This window comes from Polypterus senegalus, chromosome 6 (genome assembly GCF_016835505.1).
Source record: "Polypterus senegalus isolate Bchr_013 chromosome 6, ASM1683550v1, whole genome shotgun sequence".
In the NCBI taxonomy this organism is placed as follows: Eukaryota; Metazoa; Chordata; class Cladistia; order Polypteriformes; family Polypteridae; genus Polypterus; species Polypterus senegalus.
In genome coordinates this window covers 86,682,052-86,707,601 of record NC_053159.1, presented here as the reverse complement: position 1 = coordinate 86,707,601, position 25,550 = coordinate 86,682,052, and the positions used below count along the sequence as shown (strand labels likewise).

The following is a 25,550-nucleotide window of genomic DNA, read 5'->3' as shown; positions in this document are numbered from 1 at the left end:
AAACAGAAAAAGTGGAACTGTGATTTTATTTATGCAGCATGTAAATGTAACCTTTTAGTTTGTATTATAATTTATATTTAAAAGTCAGAAAGCCATCAGTGTTATCTGCGAGTTATATATATGTAGTGATTGTATTTATTAGTCTATTTCTCAGATCTGATCTGATATCTCACCTCATACTAAATTTGTGTAATTATAGAACTTGGCTTTCTTAACATTTGAAAACTAACACTTACTATGTTACACATTATATAATTATGTGGTAATAAAGAAGTGGCTGTAACAATTTTTATTCCAATTTATTTTTCAGAGATATATTTGAGGAGCTGCTAGAGGCTGAGAAGATTTCAAGTGGAAGATAGAGATAAAGGTCAAAAGACATCCTACAAAAATGCTTATTTGGTTGCTGAATATGGACTAATATGAATATTTTTAAGAGAACTACTGATAATTATTCTCCCTTTGTCTCCTGGGGAAGTTTTTTTTTTTTAAAAAGTAAAAAAATTATCTTCTTCAAACAGCTTTGGTTTAAAATCTTTGCTAATAACCAGTCTCTCGTGCTGCTGTATATCTAGTTCTGTTAATATAAAAGTGGTAATTTCCACAAGATTGTATTTTGCAATTATTTTTCTGTGTTTAATCCTGGATTAAAAACTCCAGGCAATTTAAATGCATTGAGAGTGTGTGATTTTATGTGTGTGTGTTTTGCTCTCTCTGTTCTTAATAAAGAGGTTATATTTATTGATGTCCCTTTTTCCATTAAAAGGGGAATGGTGTGTTGCAGTTGTAACTTTTCAGCAATGCTGTTACAATTTATAGCATCAACATATATCATCAATTCAGAATGCTTTAAAACGTTGGTGTGTAAATAGTTGCTCTGGGTTGGTGGGATTAAATAAAAGTATGAGCTTGCTTCTACAGTTTGCAAAACAATCTTGTAGGTTTGTACAGATGTAACTTTAACAATTCCTATTAAGTATATCAAACAAAATTGGATTTTTATTAAAGTGCAGCCATTGTTATGACTCAACTTTTATAGTTTCTATTTATCTATTTCATAATTTTTTTTCTTTAAAATTATTTCCACTTTACATCTTCTCAGTAACGCAACATTTTCTTGTTAGACAGCATTGCCAAATTTACCCTAGAGACGAATAAAGTTCCATCTATGTAAGGTATATTACAAATTTTAATATTTAAAAATGCTCAGCTTCTGAAAATGGTTGTAACCCAAGTACAGATGGAGGCCGGAGGAATCCAAGGTTTAGTTAGAATTCACAGTCCTTCCTAGCCTCAGACGTTATTAATTAGTAGGAACAGTCAAGTGTCGTTCAAATCCATTCTAAAGCTGTTTGAGGATGGGTTTTCCTTAATTTGCCGGCTTTTGCTTTCACATTTCCTTTTAGTTATGCTCTCCTAAGAGCTTAGATGAAGTACGACTGTCACCATTCTGATTAAGTATTGGAAATACCATCTTATACTGGAATTTTTTAAACCTGAAACAGTTATCCAGCCAAGTATGGTAAATAATACATTTGAAATATAATCTCTTAGGAAATGTGTATAATATAAGCAAAATATACTTGAGATTAATGTAGGAATGAAAGATAAGTGAAACAGTTTTTTAATTTTAAAAAGGTTATTTATTTCTTTTTGCTACTTAAATAAAGTAATTTTATTTTGTCAGTGTACTTGACAGAATATTCACAAAACCAATCAAATAATAATGCAAATATCTGGGGCCTCATGTGTGCCAGCCATTTCTTATGCAAAGGCTGAGATGTATAAAAAGAAGTTAGTGTGAAAATTGGCTTAATGTTAGGACAAATTTCCACAATGATGGCATCTTAGCGACTCTAGGTGGCAGGACAATGAAGTGGACTGAAAATCTTGTTTTATTTCAATGATATGCGAGTCATCACATCACAATGTTACTGAACTGATTATATCATGGTTAATTAACATACTCTCTCAGTACACCTGTCTTCAGTGATGGTAATAACTCCTAATGAATGAGCTTAATGTTAATTGCATTAGTGTATGGCTTATCTGCTTCCTTTATGAAAAGGGTGTGCAGTGTGTTGTATGACATAGCAGGCAATGGCAGTGTTGTCTGTTTTGGAGGATATTGCAAATGGCGAGCTACACAAACACTTCAGGGATCACAGTAATTTTTTGGCATATAATGACGAGTGGGTTATAAGATAATTTAGACTTCCTAGAGCCCGAGTTGAGTGTTGAATTGTGCCTACATTACAAGAGACTATCATGCAGAAATCATGCAATCCCAGTTCCATCATAGGTTTTAACAATTGTAGGGTATTTGGCGATGAAAGCTTTTCAGCATGAACTGGCCACTAACTGGTAGGGTACCTTGCAGTCATCTGTATGGAATGATAAAATTTAAGATGCTACTCACATATATCTAGTCTCCTCATGGTCAGGGTGAGTAAGCCAAGATTAAAAGGCAATTAGAAGCAATTGTTGTTTTCTATTGTAATCAATGCACAGATATTATGATAAATGATACAATCAATGAATGAATCTGCTTTTGCAAATGGTATAAACAGAAAGCACCTTCACTCAATTAATATACAAGTAAAATGTGATTCCTAAATGTGTCTGATTAATGTTGTTGCAAGGTGGCTTGCATAGTTCTAAGTTGATTTGTGATTTACAATGGAACTTGGCATGGCATGATGCATACATATGGTTTTATAAAACCATTTTTTCTGCATATGCTGTTTTTACCTTTTAAAACGTTTTATATGTGAGGCACCCTGCAAAAGGAGAAAATGCAGGTGGTATTTAAGCTCATTCATTTAATCTAAAACATAATTTACCAATAAACTGCATTACAAATTAACATGTTTTTGTGCTTTTAAAGACTGGATTTTTTTTATAAAAATAATTTTAAATATACCTATTTACATTTTTAGAAAAATGGAAAATGTTTTGCTGTTGAAAGAACCACAACCATATTTACAAAATCCTCCAATAGAGTCCATGTTCCCCAGCTCCTTCCCCAATTCATGTCAATGACAATTAGTCATTCCACTATTCATGTTTTCCTTGCAATACCTCACTACATTTTTAAACGCAAATGTACGGCATGTAACCTAACATTGTGTGTTTACGATATGAGAGGTAGTTGGACGTCCTGAATATTAGCTTAACCCAATATAGCTAATATTTGGCAATTACGTGTGCATTTTCTTTTTTTGAAATTCCATTGTAACCTGACCTTTAACACTTCCTGAAATTCAAAGCACTACTACAGTACTAACGTATCACACTGCATTAAATTGTGAAAATAATTTTAGATGTTTTGTGTGTTTGAAGTGTGTCACGTTTGCAAGTAAGGACGCTCCTGTTTCACATAAAACATATCTTTGCAATAGCAAACAGATTAGGTGTGTTCCCTTTTTCAGTGTAAAGTTCAGCTGAATATTAAAACACTCATTGTTTTCTCCTGGGTTCAAGTTAAGAAAAATGATTTTTTGTAAGTGGCTGGAGTTTGAGTCCGGTACATCTGTTGTACTCTTCAAGGACTTGGCTCTCCTTCTGGAACATCTGTTTTAAAAGGAAAAGAATAATGATATTTGAGAAATAAGATACGTTATAAAAAGTAAACCTCCATTCTCAAAAATTGCAAAGGCAGGAACGTTTATATAGGTTAGCATGGTGGCCTCACAGATCCCACATCCAGGGTTCATACCTTGACCTGGGTGTTGTCTGCATAGAATTTGCAAGGTCTCTGTATCTGCATGGGATGAAAACCAGTGTGCCTGGAGAAAAACCTATGTCCCCAGAGATATAAAAGTTATTACAATGGGTGATTCTAAATTACGCACTTTAAGTGTTAAGGTTCATTCCAGGGTGGTTTCTTGTCTTGCCTCTTTGCGAACTATGAAACCATGAACTGCACTAAGTATGTGTGAGATTGTCATGTTTATAATGAATAAACTTTGAGAAGGTAAGGAGGGTTTTTAAATAAGTGCTAGACAAAACAATCATGGGACTGGTGAAAGTTAGCTTTCAGTATTTTTTGTCAGGTAAATGGAGGAAAAACAATTACATGTATTTGACAAGGTTTCGCCAAAGGTGGATTGATGATGTAACGAGCGAAGTGTGCAGCCAGGATGAAAAGAGCCTTTGTGCAGGAAAGTTCCCTCACACAGCTTAAGACAGCAAAATCTACAACTCATCAACCGATCTCCTTGGGTGAATCAATAGACATGATGTCCCAGATTCCAGTGGTTTGCGTTTGCATTTCTGAAAGGATGACGAGAGAGACGGAGGACTGACCGAGTGACTCCTAACTGTTAACAAGTATGTATCAAAAAAGTTTATAGTCAAATGGATAGCAGCTGCCGTGATGTTGATATATGAAGAAATGTACAATGGTATGTTTATATGCTAACGTAATCCTGTACTTTGGAGTGTGCACAATGCAGAAAATTTAGACTGGGCCAGAAAAAACACACACACTTGGTTTAAAAGTACAAAGATGAAGATTAGGCAGTTATATGCCATTAAATTCTAATTTGCTGTATTCAAGAAGGAAGTTACTGTAGGTAATTGTTAACTAGCTTTTTAAAAAAAAAACAAAAAAAAAAAAACACTATACCTGTTTCCATTCTTGCTCTGTTCTATGTCTGTATCCCAGTAGGTGGCAAATCCCATGAGCTGCTACTACCTGTGAAAGTGTGAACAACACAGAGCATGTTTTTATTTCAAAATATACAGCTTAGACCACAAAGCCAAACACGCTGGAAGCAACTTGTTCTCTTTATGTACAAAAAAGTGCGTTATTTAAATAAACAGAGTAAAGAGTATATTAGTTTAATTTATGCAGATATATTGAACCAAACCTCTCTTTACATAGGGCAGTAAATTAATCATCTTTCAAAGGCTTTATCTGCCACTAACCATATGAAATCTTGGTCTAGTTGCACTACCAAAGCTAGCCAAAAAAATAGATAAGATACTTTATTAATCCCAAGGGGACATTCACACACTCCAGCAGCAGCGGCGTACTAATAAAAAACAATATTAAAGAGTGATAAAAGTGCAGGTATAACTGACAATAACTTTGTATAAGAAACCTCCACAATTGGAGACTAGCCAACCTGGACCACATTCTGTCATCATGCCAAGCAAGTTTGGTGAATGGAAGGTATAGATTATGCAATGGACAGGTTTTGGCCCAACAGACCAAGGGTCAGGGGAAGGAAGGCTAAGGGAGAAAGTAAGGAGGCATGGGTTACAAGGATCAGCAAATGAATATGAAAGGACTAAAATTCTAAGTAGAGATTGCCAGGAAATGCCTCTGGCCCAATCTAATCATTTTGTAAAGAGCAATGAAGCAGGCTGCACTGCTGGAGCTACCAGTATCCTGGGAGGAAATGATCGATGAGACTAACAAGTGAGAGCTTGGTAAATACCAGTCCATTTTCCAGGAGAGCCAGCTGATGGGATGGAGAGTCTGGAACCTCCCAATAGAGGTTGGGTGTAGGGGACAATCACTCTGGAGAGTGTTGGGGATCCTTGGAATCAGAGGTCCAAGTCCTAAAAAGTTTATGGCAGAAACCTCAAGGCTGGAAGAAACAACATCCAGGTGGCTGTGGCTTAACAGGAGTAAGCATTGGTAAAACTAGGGTGGTGGAGGAAAGAAAAGCCAGAGCTGAGCAACAGTTAGACCTGAAGGATGGAGGAGGTGGTACCAGTACGCTGGTTCCGCTGTGAAGCCCTGTTGTAGTGTTAAAAGCTAGTTGACAAAAAACCAAAGGGGATAGGGTGCCCACTTAAAAGCCCTATGAAGTTCCAAAGGCCTATAATCTGCAAGGCTCTGCCCAAGAAAGAATGGTAATAGAAGATAGGGTGTGAGATATGCCAACTAGTTACCTCCTGCTAAGTAAGGGGTGGCAGGGATGTTACACCATGTTTAAAAAGGAGGTTTGATCATGTGAAATATTAGAAGGAAGCACTATTTCAAATTCATTAGAACTTTGCTCAGATTTTTAGAAGCAGCTTTTAGTAGGGAAATCGATGTCAAGGAAATGCATTGTAAAGAGTATATTTTTCTACGGAAAACAGACTGGTGCTTGGTGTAATGTTTTTCGGTAGTAGCTTTTAGCTGTCTGGCTTTGACGAACATAGATGTAAGTCCCCCCCATCAATTTTTTTTTCCTTTTCCTTAATAAAGTTTTGCTGGTTAATTATCTGATGATGCACATCCTTTGCTTTTGTGAATGTTAACAGCTAATCTATTTAATTTACGCATGATATCTAAACTTGAATTGCTATATTATTAAAACAATTTAAATTAGAGCATCTGTTATGTTAAATTACAATAAACAAAGTCTCTGTGTAATTCTTTAGAAATTATGTATTTCCAATACATTTTACTGCAAATATTGTTTTCAACATGGTTTTCCAAAAGTTCATTATAAGAATTATGTAATTAAAGCAGTCTTTTGGAGCTCTAAATTGTGGATGTTATACACTGTAGTCAATTTTAGAGATGTGATCCATTAATTCTATTATCCTTGTTGTTTTCATTTATGTCTGTGTTCATGGGAGACACAGGATATTTGTCCCCTCAGATATGTGCTTATGGTTTCTCAGTACCCTAAAAGCAATGCATAGAAAATTCTTATTCTGTTAGATGACATTACTAAAATTTCCAAATTTGTATATTCATAACAAACCGTATAAGTGGTAATAAATATACTAAGTACAGTACATTAAGAAATAAATAAAATGACCTGAGGGGAAAAATGCTCACTGTCAGAGTTTCATAAAAGTCTTCAGTCTGCTCTTGGCATTGCCTATAGATGAATTCCACTCCTAAGAATATGTCTCCCAGGTTACATTCATCCTGATGGGTAGCTTTTGGAAGGTCTCCTGCCTTAAGATCCTCCAAACACATAAAAATTAATGCATTTTAGTACAAGCTTTCAAGTCTTTACTTTTGTTCATGTTATCAACAAAATATTTTGATTGTACTTTCATGGGTGCTTTTGATATAAACTGTTTATATAGAATATTTTACCTTTCACTCTCATTTTCTCAAGTCACAAGGACCCTATATTTTGAAATTGCCATAAAAAAGTCGGCCCAGTGAAACAGCATGGCAATTAGATACTGTTAGATTTCTACTTTAAGTGAACAAACAATACATTTTCAACTGAGAAGCTAGAAAATTAATTTGTTGGAAATTTACTTCCACCATGTCACTGAATGCAATATTGAGACAACTTAGCTAGTAGCAAATCAATCAGTCTAGAGGTTCCAAGTTCTACCTTCTCATTTGTTAGATTCTGTGATGATCTTTTGAATATCAGAGTAAAAAAGTTCTTGGTGTGATTTAAAAAAAAAAAATGCTATAACATACCTCATAAAAGGGAAAAGACAGCACGTCTGTGGGAATTGTCATATGCCTATATTTCTTGTTAATGTGTTTTATCTTATGGTCGTCTACGCAAACTAAACCCAAATCAAATTTTTGGATTCCCATAATCTGCCGAAGAGTTTCCACATCCTTCCTCAGCCTGGCCCTGCGTAAGGGCACCACTCTCTGGAGGTTGCGCAGAGCAATACTCATTGTATTCAGTCGTTCTACATTCCTTTAGATGATGTCACTGAGGACTGAGCAGTTTCAAATTCTTAAACAGAAAAAAGTAAGTTATTCTTTACTACATAAAAATGGTAAAGTTTACTTTAAGGAGAATTGTCTATTATGCACAAATAACTACAACACAGTATAAAAGAAATAAAAAAAAAAAAGACTACGGTGTTGGTAGCAACAAAACAAGCCTGAACTCTAAACTCTTAAGTATTTCTGATCTGAAATATCAATTTAAATTTTAAGTTGGAATTCTTCATCCTAGTCTTCAGATCATAGGTAACAGTCATGGAATACAATGTCATAACACTCTATTTCAACTAAAAATGCTAATTTAGCTAAAAAATATGCACATTTCATAATATAGTGCCTTGACCTGTGAGATGCAGGGTCAGGCGAGAGGCTTGAATCATGCATGCTTTAGGAGCGTAAAAGGAGGCCTGGTGAACACTGCGGCAGGTCAGACCCATTTAAGGAAGGAATATGGCTGCTGTGGGTGTGAAGGCTCGCAAGGATAGCAATACCCTTTGAATAGAAAAAGCAGCAGATTCTGGGGCTTGCAGTAGAAGTTGATTAGGACCTTTTTTAAAGAGACAAACTCTCCCAAAAGGACCCTTAAACACCTGCTTGTGTCTGTGTGTCAGTCCTTTCTATGCTGTACCTTGAGTTGTTGTATTGGTGGCATGTGTGGGATTGCATCACCCAACAACCCATGATGGAGGATGATCTCTGAATGAACACTGGCCAGCTTGATCTTGGGACCCTTTCTCCATGCACACTGGTCACACACTTTGAATCTAAGCTGATGGGAGACTTAACAGATTTCAGCAATGGAGGCAAGATGGTGTCAGTAGACAAAGATCTGGTGGGAGCCCTGGATAACCTTTTGCTGGAGTTTGGATCCCACAAGCAATTAAGAGGGTACCTGACCCACATAAGGTTAAGGTTGAAGGTTGGCTGTTTCAATGGCACAGGCTCATTGGAAGTTTTCTGGAACAGATTTAATAATCACTACAGCCAATCTCCATGGGCTAGCAGCAGGAAATGGTCCCTTCTTAAAGGGACAATAAAAGGTCCTTTCAAGAACCAATAAACAGCTGCTTGGGTCTCTGTGTCAGTCCTTCCTCTGCCGTACCTTGGGTTGTTAGAGTATTCAACTTAATACTGTATTAATTGATGTGTACAATTACAAAAGTCTTTTCATTCGTATATAAGGCTTCATTCTTCTAACTGGTTCTTTTCCTAAAGGCTGTTTGCCGTTTCCCTCATATATGAAAACTAGATTTTTTTTTAAACTTAAATCCAAACAATACACAAAATGACAGACATGACATAAGGAACTTAACAGGATCAGTTGAACTGGGCACCCATATAACACTGCCTTCATGTTACACTGATTAATGGTTTTGTTCTCCAAATACAGTAAAACCTGCTTATAGTGACCACTCAAGGGACCAACCTAAAATGGTCACCTTAACCAAAGAAGGACATATGGAAGGAAAAATCAAGGCTCTACCGAATAAAAATTCGAAGGGGAGCATGTAAACATTATTTACTACTAACAAACAAGGAAAAACACAAAAAGTACTAATATTTAAGAAAAAAATGGGAATTTTTTCGTTTATACAGTGAAAAATTTGAAGAAACCGTATTAAGCAAATCTTATGTAGAACGAATGTAATATGTATGTGACTGGTAGTAATAATAATTATTAAAAACATTAAATATTAGCTGCAAAAAAAAAATTCAACTTTAATTCTTTTTTTTTTTTTTTAATAACATAAAACATTCAAACAAAATCAAATTGTAGAAGCCTCTGATGACACTATCCAGGAAAAATATGGTCCTGGTGTGCCACATTCTAGGAAGCTTGCAGCAGGGAAGTCCAAAAAACGTAACAAGTCGTACTTCTGGCGCATACTAAGCTCTTTATACTTTTTCTTAGACAGTTTGAGGTAAAGCACAGAACTGTCTCGTTTTAAATCTGAGGAGATGGTTACAAAATTCAGTTGCGTAAAGAGGGAGATTCAAATAAATTTGAAAGAAAAAGAGTAATCCACAGAAGCAACATAGTCATGTGTTGACAAGAATTTCACGAGTAAACTAAAGTAAAATGAGGGTTGGGAAGTTAGGCCTATTCCAGTAGTTTCCTGGAAGCCTATCCCTTCCAGAAGCTCTAACATGATTTATTACCTACAGAAAATAAAGGGACCAAATTTTTATGTTTTCCCAAATTATTTTTTTTATCTGGTCACTATAGCCAAGATGATTTTCTTCCTAGGGATCAAGAAGTAGTGGTCACTATATACAAACATGTTGTCGTATAAAACACCCTGTTTCTGAAGGGACCAAGGAAAAATGGTCACCTTACACGGGTGGTCACAATAGCAGGTTTTACTGTATAATGGTTAATGAGGATCAGCTAATGCTGTGGTGCTGCTGCAATTTTATTTTATGCCATCCAAATATAAACAAATGAAACTCACTCATTGGCAAATCTTGATAGAACAACACATGCATTCACAGCTCAGGCGACATGGTAGCCTTTTAATCAACGATGACTACAAAAACTTTGTGTTCATAAAAATTACTTCTGAATGCTTTGAAATCACTTTAGTTTTTCTGAGCAGGTACTCACCGGTATGAGAACCCCCCCATATATGATATGTTCGAGTCGTCTTGATGTTTTTTTATGCAAGATTTCAAGCTTTTCGGGGTTCCTTCCTATTTTTTGCCCTCTAATACCCGAAAAACCCAACATTTTAGGCCATCTTTGGCCCATATTTTGACGGAAATTACCCCTTTATGACAAAGAGTTAACCAATAGATGTAAAATGATCAGAAGGACTTGAAGTTGTGCATGCCAGGGGTTAAAGTTAATCCTTTTCACAAAAATGGGAATTAGTAATACAAGCACGTGGAATGTTGTTTTAGGCTATTGTAAGGTTACTGACCACCAATGTGATAACATTTTTAATATCTGATTCATTACCAGTGGCCCTGGTCCTCAAAATACCACACCAAGAAGGTTAGAAATGACACGTTTCAAACATAAGCACGCGAAGTTTCGTTTTCGATTATTTTAAGGTCAGTGATTACCAGCATAATGCTATGTTTAATGGGCACAACCTTTCTTGTTTAATATATACTTATACCTCATGAAATAGATCATTGCATTTCTTATTAACATACCGACTTAGGACGGCTTACGATAATTCAGATTTTTGTTGATCTGTTAAATGTCTTCCGAAAAAAAACATTCGTAAATCTACATTACTTCCTTACCTTGCCGAGATGTAGCATAAACAACGGTCGGGCCAATTTCTTTGTCGAAAGATGTAGACATCCGAACAATATATTTAGTGACACCCGATGTTCACTCTGCTTCCGGTTTAATGTAATGAATTTTTGCTTTCAATTGGCTGCGCCGGAGGCGGAGGAGGAAGAGTTGCAGACGTTTGCTGTTTGGGTTTGAAACGCTTTCTATTTTTAAGCCGAAATCGGTATCGGATAAGCCAGCAGAGCAGAACAAATACTCGGGAATTATGTGAAAGCGTTTTAGCTGTCCTGCGTAGTTTTTTTTCGTCATATTTATATTCATGAGGTAATTCTTTAAAAGTGGTAATACTGAGATGAGGGATAATACCTTTATTCGTGTTTATTTTTCTTTATTGTGTTTAGTATTGTTTATAATCTGGGGAAACGAGTCGCTTTTTAGTTTAACAGCAAAAGCTTTCTTACGGACACCCGGTTGGAATGATCAGAACTGAGTACTCTCGTTTTATCCATTTACCGAATCCGCAGTCGTCGATGGTCCGAGCCTTTCCAGAAAGGGAACTACACTCTGTTGGAGAAGGCAGTTGATCCCAGGTCGCATTCCTTCGTCTTTACTTTTACCAGGTTCATTTTGTGACTTCAGTCGGCTATTTAGAACACTCAAAATAACGAGACACAATACGTTGTAACATTCAGGTTTGTGGAGAACAACATCCAGAGGGTATATGAGAGGCATGTACTGCTTTACTTTTATGGGAAGTCAGGTGATTAAAAACATTTTTTTATCCTTCTTTGCAGGTACCCTACTAAAGAAGATCAATCTGGTGTCTCATGGCGCAGTGTCATTTTAGTTAAAGTAACATGCTAAGGTTTCTGTGAATACGTCATTATTTTAGTGGGCAGCGATTTTTTTCCTTCACCATGAATACAAATAATCCTTTTGGTAGTCAACAGCAACAAAGCCCCTTCCAGAGTAATGTGCCTAGTGGAATATTTGGTTCCCAGTCACCTTTTGGACAGCAAGGTTTTGGGAACACTGGACAGAATCCTTTATTTGGGCAAACATCTGCTTTTGGGCAGCAGTCTGCTTTTAGTCAATCAGGAGCATTTGGAACTTTAGGGCAGCCATTGCGTTTTGGTCAGTCTTCTGCCTTTGGGCAGTCTCCAGTGCATGGGCAAGGTTCAGCTTTTGGCCAAGGTTTGGGTTCAAACCAAACTCCTGCACTTTCTCAAGTATCCAGTCAGGCCTCTGGGACAGGACAGCCACCTCCTTACACACAATCTTTTTCATTTGGGCAGTCGTCTGGACTGGGACAAGCACCTGTTGGCTTTGGCCCTCCTCCTGCATACTCTCAGTCAAATATGATGAGTCAAAGCCCAGCATTTGGACAAACCCAGGGCTTGGGACAGCAGCCATCAGCTTTCTCTAATCCTTCTGGGATCACCCTACCTCTTTTCCAAAACTCATCTTCTTCTACATCAGCAGGTTCAAGCCAAAATATGGGGTTCACAAAATCAGATACTCCAAGTTTTGGTCAACCCACCCCCTCCTTTACTCTGCCCTTGGCAACATCTGCCAGTGAAGTGAAAACTCCAGCCACCAAGATTGTTACTTTCTCACTTCCTCCTTCTTCCAGTACAAACATTTTTTCAGCATCATCTTCAGGCTTTGGTGGTATTGATGCACCACCACATGGCTTTGGCAAGTCAGAGTTTAGCTTTAGACCTATTTTTGCAAGCCCAGGTACTTCAAGTCAACAGCAACAAAGTGCCCCTTTTGGCTCAAATCAGCCTTCCACTAGTGGTAGCAGCAGTACCACTAACAGCTCTGTTTTTTCTCTTTCAGCGGCAACTTCAGGTGAGGTATCAAAGTTTAGCTTTCCTCAGCCAGTGTTTTCATCGTCTGGTAGTAGTGGAGTTACTAGTGTTTCACAGGAAAGTGGTAGAGACTTGCAGTTTAATTTTTCACATTCTGTAGCCCCATCGACAAGCAACAGTAGTATGACTCTTTCACAAGCTGCCACCAGTGTAGGTAGTTTACCCAGCTTTAGCTTTTCTGACAAAAACACAGACACAGCGTTGACTCCTAAATCTGCCTTTGCTGTGTCTGGGGCTGGAGTGAACCAGCCAATGAGCTCAGCATCATTTAGTTCAAAAAATAAACAGACTGACGAACTTGTGAAGCCTGATGACAGTCAAGCACAAGGAGTTTCCTACGGCATCTCAAAGGGACTTAAAAGAAAAGATGAGTTTGATGATCGAGGGCCACTCCAGATGCAGGATGATCAAGAAGATGGTAGTAAAGGAACTAGCAGTGGAACACGTCTTCCTCCAAAACGATCACTTGTGAAATTGCAAGGCCCAACTGGAGGTCTTTTTCGCAGTGCTCTTAGTGGCTTGCTGAAAGCCTCAAGCAATCATGACCCCAAAAAAACTGAGGTTCGACACCAGGAACGGGGAGAGACGGAGAAAACCTCTCAAGCAGTGCACTTGACACGGTCCCCTCATAGGCCTTCTGCACCACTTCCCAGAGGAGCTGCTGAGAAGCCAAAGGAGCACTCTGATGACTGTAAGTTTATTAAACTTTTACTGGCTTGGGCATGGTTATTTTTACTTTTGCAATGCAAAATATATTATTTGGTTTGCATAAATTACTTTTTCCTATCTTTCATCTATTAGCATATTAGGTGCTTGAGTCTAAATAAGTTTTAGCGGTTTTTTTGATTGATTGAAAGCTGGTATGTCTTCCTAATTGAATGGATTTTTGTGTAAATTTGTTTTTCCTTTTTAATTTGCATCTCAGACTGTTGGTGTGCTTTTATGTTTTTTCAAAACCTGTGAAAACAGATGTGCCGCATAAAGCAGCCAGTCAGTGTTCCGAATCATTACCATGTTAAAAGAATCTTAAATTCCACTGCTAGTAATGGGTGAGGACATTTGCTATAAATATGTCACCTGAATGGTGCTGTCACATACTGTGGATTGTGGTGAGCAGTGAGCAAAAGTCATCTATGTGAAACCCAAAAAGTAGGGTAGGTATGCTTGGCAAGCTGTACATCAGATGAATGGGAAAGAAAACATAAAAAACAAAAAAATGGGATTTTAAAGAATGCTTTCACAATTTCTTGGCTGGGCAGTTTGTACGTTCTTTATTATGGAGATTTAAAGGGGACACAAAGTCTCTCAGTCTACATTTATGATTCCTAAACTCTCATTCCATTAACAGTCTTAGAATAACAATTGGGTACCCACCAGAATATATTTTTCATCTGTTTGATTGAAATGTTCCATGGCCCCATATCATCTTAACCAATTAGTTAGCAAAAAGAAATGAATCAGAGTAGTAACACTTAAGCTGTAATCTGAAACAATACCACTACATTTTTTATGTAAACTGAGAAACGTCTGCATTTGATGATGCAAGTCAGAAAGAACTGGTAAATGCAAAGTGAGCTATTGCTCCTAAATTCAGAATAAATTAATACGTACTTGCTTTCTTGTTGCAGTGCCCTACACACATGGACATGTGAGTTCTACCTTCTGTATTAGGGCAGTTGACTTGATAGTTTTTTCACTGTCATTTCGTTGAAGGCACATACTGTAGTGCTAACATTCTCCACTAGATGGATATCATCTCTCAATGGAAAAAATGCACAGTGCAAAAAATGGCATCCTTCTTGTGAAATGGTTTGGGGCATTTTTTGAGGAATTTAATGATTAACTTTTAATGTTCAAATATATTTCTAGTGTGGTAAATATAAGTTCAAAATCACTTTAGTTGAAAAATATTATAACGCCTACATTGTGTTCCTCACTGGCTCCTCAGAATGATGATGCTTGAATAAAGAATAGATTTTAGTAGCATTACAATTGTTCTACGTGAATTCCAGGTACAGCGCATCACTTTTTCCACATTTTGTTATGTTACAGCCTTATTCCAAAATGGATTAAATTCATTTTATTTCCTCAGAATTCTACACACAACACCCCATAATGACAATTTGAAAAAGGTTTGAGATTTTTGCAAATTTATTAAAAATAAAAAACTGAGAAATCACATGTACATAAGTATTGACAGCCTTTGCTCAATACTTTGTCGCGCTCTGGAGCAGGTTTTAATCCAGGATGTCTCTGTACATTGCTGCAGTCATCTTTCCCTTTATCCTGACTAGTCTTCCAGTTCCTGCCACTGAAAAACATCCCCACAGCATGATGCTGCTGCCACCACCATGCTTCACTGTAGGGATGGTATTGGCCTGGTGATGAGCGGTGCCTGGTTTCCTCCAAACGTGACGCCTGGCATTCACACCAAAGAGTTCAATCTTTGTCTCATCAGACCAGAGAATTTTCTTTCTCATGGTCTGAGTGTCCTTCAGGTGCCTTTTGGCATACTCCAGACCGACCGCCTGCCATGTGCCTTTTACTAAGGAGTGGCTTCCGTCTGGCCACTCTACCATACAGGCCTGATTGGTGGATTGCTGCAGAGATAGTTGTCCTTCTGGAAGGGTCTCCTCTCTTCACAGAGGACCTCTGGAGCTCTGAGAGAGTGACCATCGGGTTCTTGGTCACCTCCCTGACTAAGGCCCTTCTCCCCAGATTGCTCAGTTTAGATGGCCGGCCAGCTCTAGGAAGAGTCCTGGTGGTTTCGAACTTCTACCACTTATGGATGATGGAGGCCACTGTGCTCATTGGGACCTTCAAAGCAGCAGAAATTTTTCTGTAACCTTCCCCAGATTTGTGCCTCGAGACAATCCTGTCTCGGAGATCTACAGACAATTCCTTTGACTTCATGCTTGGTTTGTGATCTGACATGAACTGTCAACTGTGGGACCTTATATAGACAGGTGTGTGCCTTTCCAAATCATGTCCAATCAAATGAATTTACCACAGGTGGACTCCAATTAAGCTGCAGAAACAACTCAAGGATGATCAGGGGAAGCAGGATGCACCTGAGCTCAATTTTGTGCTTCATGGCAAAGGCTGTGAATACTTATGTACATGTGCTTTCTCAATGTTTTTATTTTTAATAAATTTGCAAAAACCTCAAGTAAACTTTTTCATGTTGTCATTATGGGATGTTGTATGTAGAATTCTGAGGAAAAAAATGAATTTAATCCATTTTGGAATAAGGCTGTAACATAACAAAATATGGAAAAAGTGATGCGCTGTGAATACTTTCCGGATGCATCGTAATAGATTTTAAGCATGTAAGGTTGATGGAGGATGTAGGAGTTTAATAGATTAGATTTTGCTGAATAGTTAGGTTGCTGTCGATTTAGGTTACTAAAATTTAGTTTATTTTATTTATGTAGTACAAGAAAATTCCACTACAGCAATACTGTGTTTATCATTTGTTTCTTTGCAGGTGACCTTGTATTGTTATGGCTGACATGAGCTACATAGATGTAGATGAATCTCATAATGCATTTTTTTATGTTTTTAAGCTTATAGGTTACCAGATAAAAGGTTAAACAAGTGGTGATTAATAGTTTCTTTTTTTCCTTTTTGTTTTTTTTTTTTTTTTCTTCCTCAGCATCAGACAGCAAGACTCCTTCTCGACGTGTTTGCCGCTCACAGAGCACTGACAGCCTAGGAGGCCTGTCTCCCAGTGAATTTACATCAATTGCATGTAAAAATATCCCATCAAACTTAAATAAAAGAGAAATAATAGAAAAGCATTTCAGTCGTTTTGGCAGAGTGCAGAAGATTTACTGCAGACCTCAAAAAAATTTGGCTATTGTTCATTTCCATGACCATGTAAGTATTGCTAGTTTATATATTATATGGTATTGTATCTCTTATGCATTAATATGTAGTCTTGTTGTGAAATTTTATTAAAGTCATTAGTAGTTGGCACCTTTTCTAGTGCATCTTGGAACAGTTTATACAAACAGTATACCACAGTAAATCGAAAGTCTATGTATTTCCCTGGTCACTTTAATACATCAGCTTTGTTGCTGTTTCTTAATTTTTACTTTAACCTTTATCTGCCTCACCTTCTTGAAAATACTTGATATGCTTCAGTTTCTAAACAAAAAAGCAATAGTGTTATATATTAGAATCTTGTAAACAATCTGACTTGGTGTTGTGATGTGCCGAAATGTTAAATAAATTAGAAACCTGAAAGATAAAAGGGGAAAATCTCATGGTCATTATCAAACATATGTTATATATACACAAATCTGGCCTTTTTACATTTGTTATACTTTTGTCCTTATGTTTAGGCTTCTGCATCTAAAGCTAAAAAGAAAGGAAAATCTTTCCACAGACAAGAAATTGCTATATTTTGGCATAAGAAGAAATTAAGTAAGAATGGCTTTAATATCAGTACTATTTTTAATAACAGGTTTTTAATTTTACAGTTATTTTAAAATGTGTATATATAGTACTATATAATAGGATTTGAATATTACAGAGGGTCCTCGGCTTATTACACAGTTCCGTTCCTACAACAGTGATGTAACCCAGATTTTGGTGGAAGTCGAAGCACACCCTAGCCAAAGTCACTTACCTATCGTAACACATTTGCAGAATCATAATCTAGAAGATAAAAACACAACTAAGCCACAGAAAAAGGAAAAGGACATAAATATACTGTACTGTACACTGTACTGTAGTAACAGAAAAAATGACAAAAAATGAGTGAAAAAAAAATCCTTTATTCCTTCTGATTTCTTTACAATGTCTTAATTTCACTTCCATTGTGATGGCTTTCCTCTTCTTCGAAGCACCACCATCTGAAGACTCTGACTTTTGTTTTGGAGCCATGATAAGGGCCACAAAGTCGCCAAACAAAGCCACACCAACGGAAAACTTCCTCCAGGCGCAACCAAACTAGTTTTCCAACTCCCTCACTCATACAGCACGTTGCTGCGTATTCTTCAGCAGCGCGCAATCAAACTAGTTTGCCCACATAGTTTGTAAGTATGATACTAATGGCATAAGCCAAAATACTCATATTTCAATTTTTTAAGGTTTTAATGGGAGTGAGCGTTGTAAACTCGAAACGTTGTATGTCGAGACATTGTAACCCGAGGACTCCCTGTATTTAGATTATTGGCCCTGAGAAGAACAGACACATCAAATTTACATTAAAGACACCTTCAGTTTACATGACAAAACAGATGACATGTGTTAGCTGACTGAAGTAGATGGCGAGCAAGTAGCATTATCAGACTCAACATGCAAGATATTCCTTGTTTGATCTGCTACTGTCTGGTTATGTGCTATAGATTGACTCAATCCCACACAAACAGACTGAAAAATAGCTTCATAAAAAGCTGGGGTCTCTATCACCCCGTGTCCAACTGCTGAGAACTGATTTTAAACTCCACCTTGGACTGTTAGTATACACACACTCACTTTATTTATTTATCTATGATAGTTATTATTTTACAGCTTCTTCTTTAGTATATATGTAAATTTGGGTTATTCACCTTTGATGTAATGCTACTTTTTTGAGAGATGTAATGTCACATTTTATTTTATGCAAGCATATTGAGAAATATTTTAAAATTATTCTAAATATTCAAATAATTCAAGGATTTGATTGTGTTTTTACCTGATAGCCTGCGCACATTATGTAAACCATATGAAATGTAAATTCACTTAATTTAATAAATCAATGAAAAAAATGGAGCAATAAATAGAATGTCATAGTAGTTGTGAAAGTGTTTCAGAAAACTTAAAATGTAAGTTATTGATCTTGTTGACACGAAGTATGATGGAAAGATATTTTCTGTTTTAAGTAAAAGATTGTACTTCTCATTCTTTTACCTATCTAATACAATATAAGTCTGAGAAAAAAATATAAACCTGACTAAAACTCAGGGAAAGGAGTGGACTTTTTAATTTTTTAACTATAGGGTGGTGCAGATCTAATTATGCAATTTGCATTACGCTATAACGCTATTACATAGAAAATCACCCCAAAAAGTCCCGGACCATCGAGAAGTGTGCGAACTGACGACATGAAGGATCGTCTTCGTGCCGAGCTGGAATCGTCCCTGCATAAATCAAAGTCATCCAGATGATCTGGATCAGCATAATTAGATCTGGACCACCCTGTATTCAGTGATTGTATTTAGGCAAAATATGAATAACAAATGCATGGTACATTTGAAGCCCTGACTGCTACAGAGACTTGCTCAGGAACTTGAATAAAGTCTGTGGTAGGGTTCTGTCTTGGAGCATTGAGATTTACAGTCCAGCACCTTAACCATTTTGTCCAACATGGAAGAAAGCTTGACCTTTTTTGAAAATAAGGCAATACCTTTTATTTTGATATACAGTAATCCCTCCTCGATCGCGGGTTGCGTTCCAGACCCCCCCGCGATAGGTGAAAATCAGAAGTAGAAACCATATGTTTCTATGGTTATTTTATATATTTTAAGCCCTTATAAACTCTCCCACACTGTTTATAAATATTCCCCGCAGAGTTATACAGCATAATCCCTTTGTATTCTCTTAGATATTAGGTAAGATTCATTGAAATTATGTATATAAACACACTGTTTATATACAGTAAAACCTAAATATTATTTTAAAGATATTGAGTGTCTCCGATATCACATGTTACAGCCATTACGATAGACATGCCACCAGCAATAAATACGTACAATGCAACAAAAATAGTATACAGTAAATGTGTGTGTACAGTGACACTAAACGTACGTACATGTACTAAGTACTGTAAGTAGAAAATTAATTATGGTTACTCACCAACAATGACACGATGACTTGTTCGATAACAATGAGTTTTATTTTACTGCACAACAAAGGAGAGCGTTACAGCCCTTAAAGGAGCCACTTCAGGCGATTGTGTAGCACTGCCGTTGTTCTTCTTCTGACAGTCTTCAATCCAAATCCCTAAAGCAGATTCCATCCAGACTACTGCCTTATTACATCCACTTACAACTTGTTTTGCACCCTGGTTAAAAGGACACTGCGGCCGTAGATCTTATATTCCTTTCCTACTTTTTAAATAAAAAGAATCGTAGCCTTCAACAAATCCAAAACGTTTACCTTTTCGGCAATCGTTAACATCTTCCATTTGCGCTTGGGCACGGCCCCTGAAGCAGTAGCAGATCGTTTTGGAGCCATAATGAAGGGCTTGGCTATGCACAAAGATAAACACAAAAGAGCACAACTCTTTACACAGCGAAACACGTTGATGCTGAATGAGCGAGACGAGACTTCCTGGTTAACACTGCATTCAGCAGGCAGGAACTTAACTGCTGCTCTGATTGGTTAGCTTGTCAGTCAGGAGAACTTAACTGCGTGCTCTGATTGGTTAGCTTCTCAGTCATCCACCAATAGCGTCCCTTGTATGAAATCAACTGGGCAAACCAACTGAGGAAGCATGTACAGGAAGTAAAAAGACACATTGTCCGCAGAACCCGCGAAGCAGCGAAAAATCCACTGTTATATATTTAGGTATGCTTTCATATAAAATCCGCGATAGAGCGAAACCGCGAAAGTCAAAGCGCGATATAGCGAGGGATTACTGTATCAAAATTTGAACTTGTTAAGTCTGTAGCAATTTAAAGTTCTTTAAGTCATTTATTGCTTGAAGCAAGTCTTCTATTCTGTACCTTGGGTCAGTAAAATATATATTTATAGATACTGTTAGACTTGATACATGCGCTCTATTTTTTGTATATTGCTTTAAATAATCTTCATCTATCATTTATTATTTACATCAGGTCCTAAAGTTAATTTGGAACAGGCACCAAGGACAGAGCAGGTTGATGAGAGAAGAGGGTCCTTCCAGAGTTCTCCTGTTCGGAAAGTGCATGTGTGGACCTCTGCAGCAAGCAGTAGTGGTGTCAATAAAGGGTAACAACTGTAGATGTTAACACTTGATATAATAAACATCTATGTATATGTCAGGTTTGTTAATAATAATGTCAATTTCCACTTAGAGCAGCAAATATCTACTGATGCCTAAATAGTTAGCTTCTTCTGGGGAAAAATGCACTGCAGGAATGGTATTTCACATTACAGAATAGAGAGCATAGAATAGAAATTAAACGGAATAGAGATTACCATATACTCTATACACATTTATATATAATATATATATTTTTTTTAACTTTCTTACTTAGATCTCCAGTTAAAAAATCGTCTGTTACCAAGTCTTTGCTATTTGAGTCTGAGCCTCGGCATGATTCAGGTGCAGAGGATCAGGGTTTGGACCGTGTTACAGGCACATTACCAGCCTCTGTGAGTGTTTTGTTTGGCAAAGTAGCAGAGACTTCTGAAGATAGATACCAGCTGCTGGAGCAAAGAGACAAGATAATGCGGCAAGGTAAAATTATTTTATCTTAGAAATAAAATTCAAATACATCTTCTTGAGAGGGAAGGGGATTCTGCCCCAACATTCAAAGGTATGTAAACTCTGATCAGGCCTATTTGGGTGATTTCAGTTATCATTATGATTTTAAAAAGGACACACAATTATGTAATAATAAATTGGCTTTCCCTGTGCACATACAGTGGAACCTCGTTTCACGACCATAATTTGTTCCAAAACTCTGGTCGTAAACCGAGTTGGTCGTGAACTGAAGCAATTCCCCCCCCATAGGATTGTATGTAAATACAATTAATCCGTACCAGACTGTACGAACTGTATGTAAATATATGTAAAGGTTAAGCACAAATATAGTTAATTACACCATAGAATGCACAGTGTAATAGTAAACTAATGTAAAAACATTGAATAACACTGACACAAAACACCCAGGCTCCCTGCTCAGCTACACTAGCAGGCTCGCTCGCGTGCTCTCTTTAAGCACAGCAGAAAAAAGGAACATTGGAACAAATCTGAAATTTATTTAAAAACCAAGCACAAGCAACCAAAAAAGTAACAAGATCGTGCTACAGTATTTTTGCCTTACAGCCCGATTGCTGTAAACACTTTTTTTAAAATGAGTTTTAAGCACAGCGGAAAAAAGGAACATTTGAAAAAAGAGAAAAGTAACATTGCAACAATTCAAGCTACGAACTGAAAAATTAACTTTTGAAAAATCCGTAATACAATAACCACCAAGAAAACTAACCTTGCATGAGTTGAGTTCTGGCATGAAGTGAGGAGGAAGAGTCTGGCTCCACAATGGAGGGATGTTTTCCTTCAGGTGTTTTCTCTCTTGTGATTTCTTGGGTTTCTGGTGTTTTTAGCTGTTTAGCTGGTGGGAGCGAAAGCCTCATGCAGCCATTTCAAAAACAAAGTCCTTGTGACCCAACCCTTCATGTTTGCCCCCCCCATTACTGGCAGTTTGGCTTTGTTTACGTTGTGCTGCTTGAAAGCACGAGGGTTCTCAAATTGGTAAATGAGTAAACTGGTAAACAGTTTTTCCACCTCTTCCAGCACTTGAAGCCTCTGCCTGGTTAACACTGTAACTCCTTTTGCAATATCAGCTGCTTTAATAGATTCTTTCTGCTTTAGAATAGTCTAAATCGTAGATTTTGACTTCTTGTACTCGGCGGCAAGATCAGTAACACGAACGCCACGCTCAAACTTTTCAATAATTTCTTTACTTCGATTTCAGTTTTCTTCAAAACTTTCTTCTCACCACTCTTCATTTGCTTAGAAGCCATAGTTAACTGCAAAAGCACACAAAATACTGTTGAGCACAAAGTGCAGGTAAAGCACACACGTCTGACTGAGAACAATGAACAGGGAGCAGCTCTGCTTAAATGAACCAGCCAGGCAGGCACGCGGCTTTCTCTCTCTCTCTCTCTCAGCTGAAGGCAGGCAACCCCCTCGGCACAGGCAGGCAGACAGGCAGGCAAATACGTGCAGCAATCTCCCCCTCCCCCTCCCCAGCAGGCACGTGGCTCGCTTGCGCTCTCTCTCTCTCTGCAACAGGCAGGCAGTCTGACCAAGAACAATGCAACACGTGCGGAAATCATTGGCGCGCACAAACCGAAAGGGAAACTGGCTTGTTCATATACCGAGTGTGTGGTTGTGAACCGAGGCAAAAGTTTGGTGAACTTTTTGGTCGTGAACCGAGGTTCCACTGTATTCTACTTAAAATGAAAACTTTCTGCATGATTACTTATATTTTCCAAACAATGAACAACATTTTACAAATTCTGCCAGGGTATGAGCACAAGTGTATATTCCTTAAGAATATAATGATCCGTTATGGCATGCTTCCATAGTCATAGTTCTATTCAAATTGGTCTTAGTTGCATAAAAAGACACTTGTTTCAGATCCATTTTGATTTTGTCTGACATTTTGAATAATGTAAGGCCAATGTAACTTTGGAAGAATAATTGCAGGAGGCAATTCTCTTATCCTGAGTGTTGACCACCAAGTGACATTATCAGTGGGGGGCCAGAACTGGAAGTGGCGTCATCGGGGCCAGGCGGGATTTCCTGTAACTGGTCTGCAGAGAAGTGAGAGAAAAAAGTTTGTGCACTCCACCACCCCCTGGTCTGACGTGGAATTTCTCTCATTCAGGCCCTTTAGCTGCCTCCCATGCACACGTGTGTGACAAGTCTTGCTAATTACCTGTGCGCTAATGTTTAAGGATGTGTGCTTAGACTTGGTGCAGTATGCCCAATTCATCATGCCATTATTTAAAATATTGTCTTTATTTTTTTTTTTTATCGGGAAATTTCCTTATAGGCAGATTGACGAGAACAGAGCTGGACTTGTCGAAGGTCTTTGTGGGGACGTGCCCTGACATGTGTCCTGAGAAAGAGCGCTATATGAGAGAAACTAGGAATCAGTTGAGCATTTTTGAAGTAATTCCTGGCACAGAGAAAGTAAGACGTTTTGCATTTTTGTTTCCTTACAGTGGTTTACCAATGTTTACTCAGTGTTTAAGATTTGTAAAGTGAAAATCTTTCTAAATTGTAAAATGTAGTCCAAACAGGAAATAGCTGCAATGCATAAAGTTTTAAAGATTAAAAAAAAAAAAAAAAACGTTATTTTAAATTTAATGTTCCTTTGCTTTCTTGGACATGGCATTGAAGTAGGAAAATATATTTTATAAAGTTGAGTTTAATTTAGCCCTTACATTGTAAGTATTTAAATGTTTCCATATCTGAAAGTGTCTGCATCATTCCTATGAATGTTGACATTGTGTATGTAATGCATACTGAGTGACGCTCTATTAAGTTCAACTTCAACATCCACTATATTGACATTTTAAGCAGATTGTGCTGTTAAATTTAGGTAGTCACAAAGTTAAAGTCTATACCCTGAAAAATTAAAGCTCTTTTTATGTGATCATCTTTTTACTTGATAGGTATGCCCAGCAAAGTAAACATTCAGCCCATATAGTTAATTTATATGTATACATTTTTGCTTATACATGAGGAAGCATGCCGCACTATATAATATCTGCAGATAAAAAATATTCAAATTAGTGTTTAAGATGTTTATGCAAAAATGCTTAAATATTGTGCTAGAGCCTTCAGCAGAAGTTTAGAAAAAAAATAACTAAATCTCTCTCCAGGCCTTAAATTTATAAACTGAAAATTTGTTCTTATCTAGAATTTTATGTTTGTCAGACTAAAGTTTTTGGAGAAGGGGTGGCAGGTTTTCCCCTGAATTCTTTTTTTAGTAGAATAATGTTTTTAATTTTAATTTAATCAAGAAGATTTTACAGTTAAAATGGTTTTGACAGACCCTGAATGACTTTCAGAATATTTCAGCAAGTGCAAGGACATGACTTAAAAATCTGATTTTTTTTAATGATTTATACTACAGAATGGGCCTCATCAGGTGAGAAGTATCAATAGTGTGAACCTGTGTTTTTATTTCTTTTGTATTGAACAATGTTAACAGGAGGATGAGGCACTGGCACATTGCAGAAAAACAGTATTTAGTGTAATTTTAATGCTATTGTGTCTTTATACATACAAAGGTTTGTAGAAACAAGTTGTACATGGTCATATTCAAAACCAAGATATTGTGTCCAGCACAAGAAATGGAAATGCAAGCATGTTATTGCCTGTTGCTAAATTCTCTTCACTTATGTCAGTGGAGCTTTGGTGTTGATGAAAGTTCCAAAGGCTCGATAGCAGTACAGATCAGATTCCTGTCTGATATTAATCCATTATCACTGAAAGCTGGAGGTTGTGCTAGCTACTCATATTTAAATATTTTATTCAAACATTACTCCAGAAAATGCATCTACTCAGTACTTTACATCTTAAAAAATATAAATTTCCTGGTTATGTAACAGATCCTGTACTTTTACCTTTTAGCTTTTATTTATTTAGTACAACTAGCTGAAATAACCAGTGTTGCCCAGGAGGAAAGAAAAAGTTTTTTTTTTTTAAATTGTTTGAGAAAAATCTAATTAAAAAAAAAAAAAAAGCACAACTTAAAAAAAACAAAAATAAATGAACAAACAATGAAGACTCATTAATGTGTTTGTCTTGCGGTCTTGTAAGTATGTTATCGTTCAATTGACGCTCGGAACTGGCCAATTCTATTTAATTTTTAAAGCAACAGGGGTGCAGTGGTCCTCAAACATAAAGAATGCTGGTAGTCACCTCCAGTTCACCCTCTGGTCAACTGGATGATAACATGCATACAAGACTTCAAGATTACCCCACACCCTTCCCAGAAGGGGCTGGGTTAGGGTTGATTTCACCCTACAGTATTTTACGTCGACCAATGAG

At 37.1% G+C, this 25,550-nt stretch overlaps 3 protein-coding genes across 5 annotated transcripts in view; 2 read left to right on the top strand and 1 right to left on the bottom strand.

Annotated features, from left to right (window-relative positions):
* usp37 (ubiquitin specific peptidase 37) overlaps positions 1 to 484 on the top strand; it is a 126,768-nt gene extending 126,284 nt beyond the window's left edge. For both annotated transcript variants that reach the window (XM_039756488.1, XM_039756487.1), the window contains one exon: positions 311 to 484. In XM_039756488.1, coding sequence (XP_039612422.1) covers positions 311 to 362 — 52 coding nt within the window. In that variant the 3' untranslated portion in view covers positions 363 to 484. The remainder of the gene's footprint in view (positions 1 to 310) is intronic.
* Positions 479 to 10,980, bottom strand: LOC120531246 (endoribonuclease YbeY-like). Of its 2 annotated transcripts, none has more exons than XM_039756489.1 (5): positions 10,916 to 10,980; positions 7,400 to 7,670; positions 6,791 to 6,922; positions 4,631 to 4,699; positions 479 to 3,573 (listed from the first exon to the last, which is right to left on the bottom strand). In XM_039756489.1, the coding sequence occupies exons 2-5, from the start codon at positions 7,607 to 7,609 to the stop codon at positions 3,484 to 3,486; spliced, it is 501 nt and encodes a 166-aa protein (XP_039612423.1). In that variant the 5' UTR covers positions 7,610 to 7,670; positions 10,916 to 10,980; the 3' UTR covers positions 479 to 3,483. The 2 variants fall into 2 exon arrangements, 1 of the variants encoding a protein (XP_039612423.1); XR_005634079.1 differs by having other exon boundaries at positions 3,554 to 3,573; positions 6,771 to 6,922.
* Positions 10,981 to 11,058: 78 nt separating this feature from the next.
* LOC120531244 (minichromosome maintenance complex component 3 associated protein) overlaps positions 11,059 to 25,550 on the top strand; it is a 65,602-nt gene continuing 51,110 nt past the window's right edge. Inside the window, exons 1-7 of the mRNA XM_039756484.1 lie at positions 11,059 to 11,234; positions 11,705 to 13,475; positions 16,440 to 16,663; positions 17,131 to 17,212; positions 20,611 to 20,743; positions 21,013 to 21,215; positions 23,542 to 23,681. Coding sequence (XP_039612418.1) covers positions 11,828 to 13,475; positions 16,440 to 16,663; positions 17,131 to 17,212; positions 20,611 to 20,743; positions 21,013 to 21,215; positions 23,542 to 23,681 — 2,430 coding nt within the window. The 5' untranslated portion in view covers positions 11,059 to 11,234; positions 11,705 to 11,827. The remainder of the gene's footprint in view (positions 11,235 to 11,704; positions 13,476 to 16,439; positions 16,664 to 17,130; positions 17,213 to 20,610; positions 20,744 to 21,012; positions 21,216 to 23,541; positions 23,682 to 25,550) is intronic.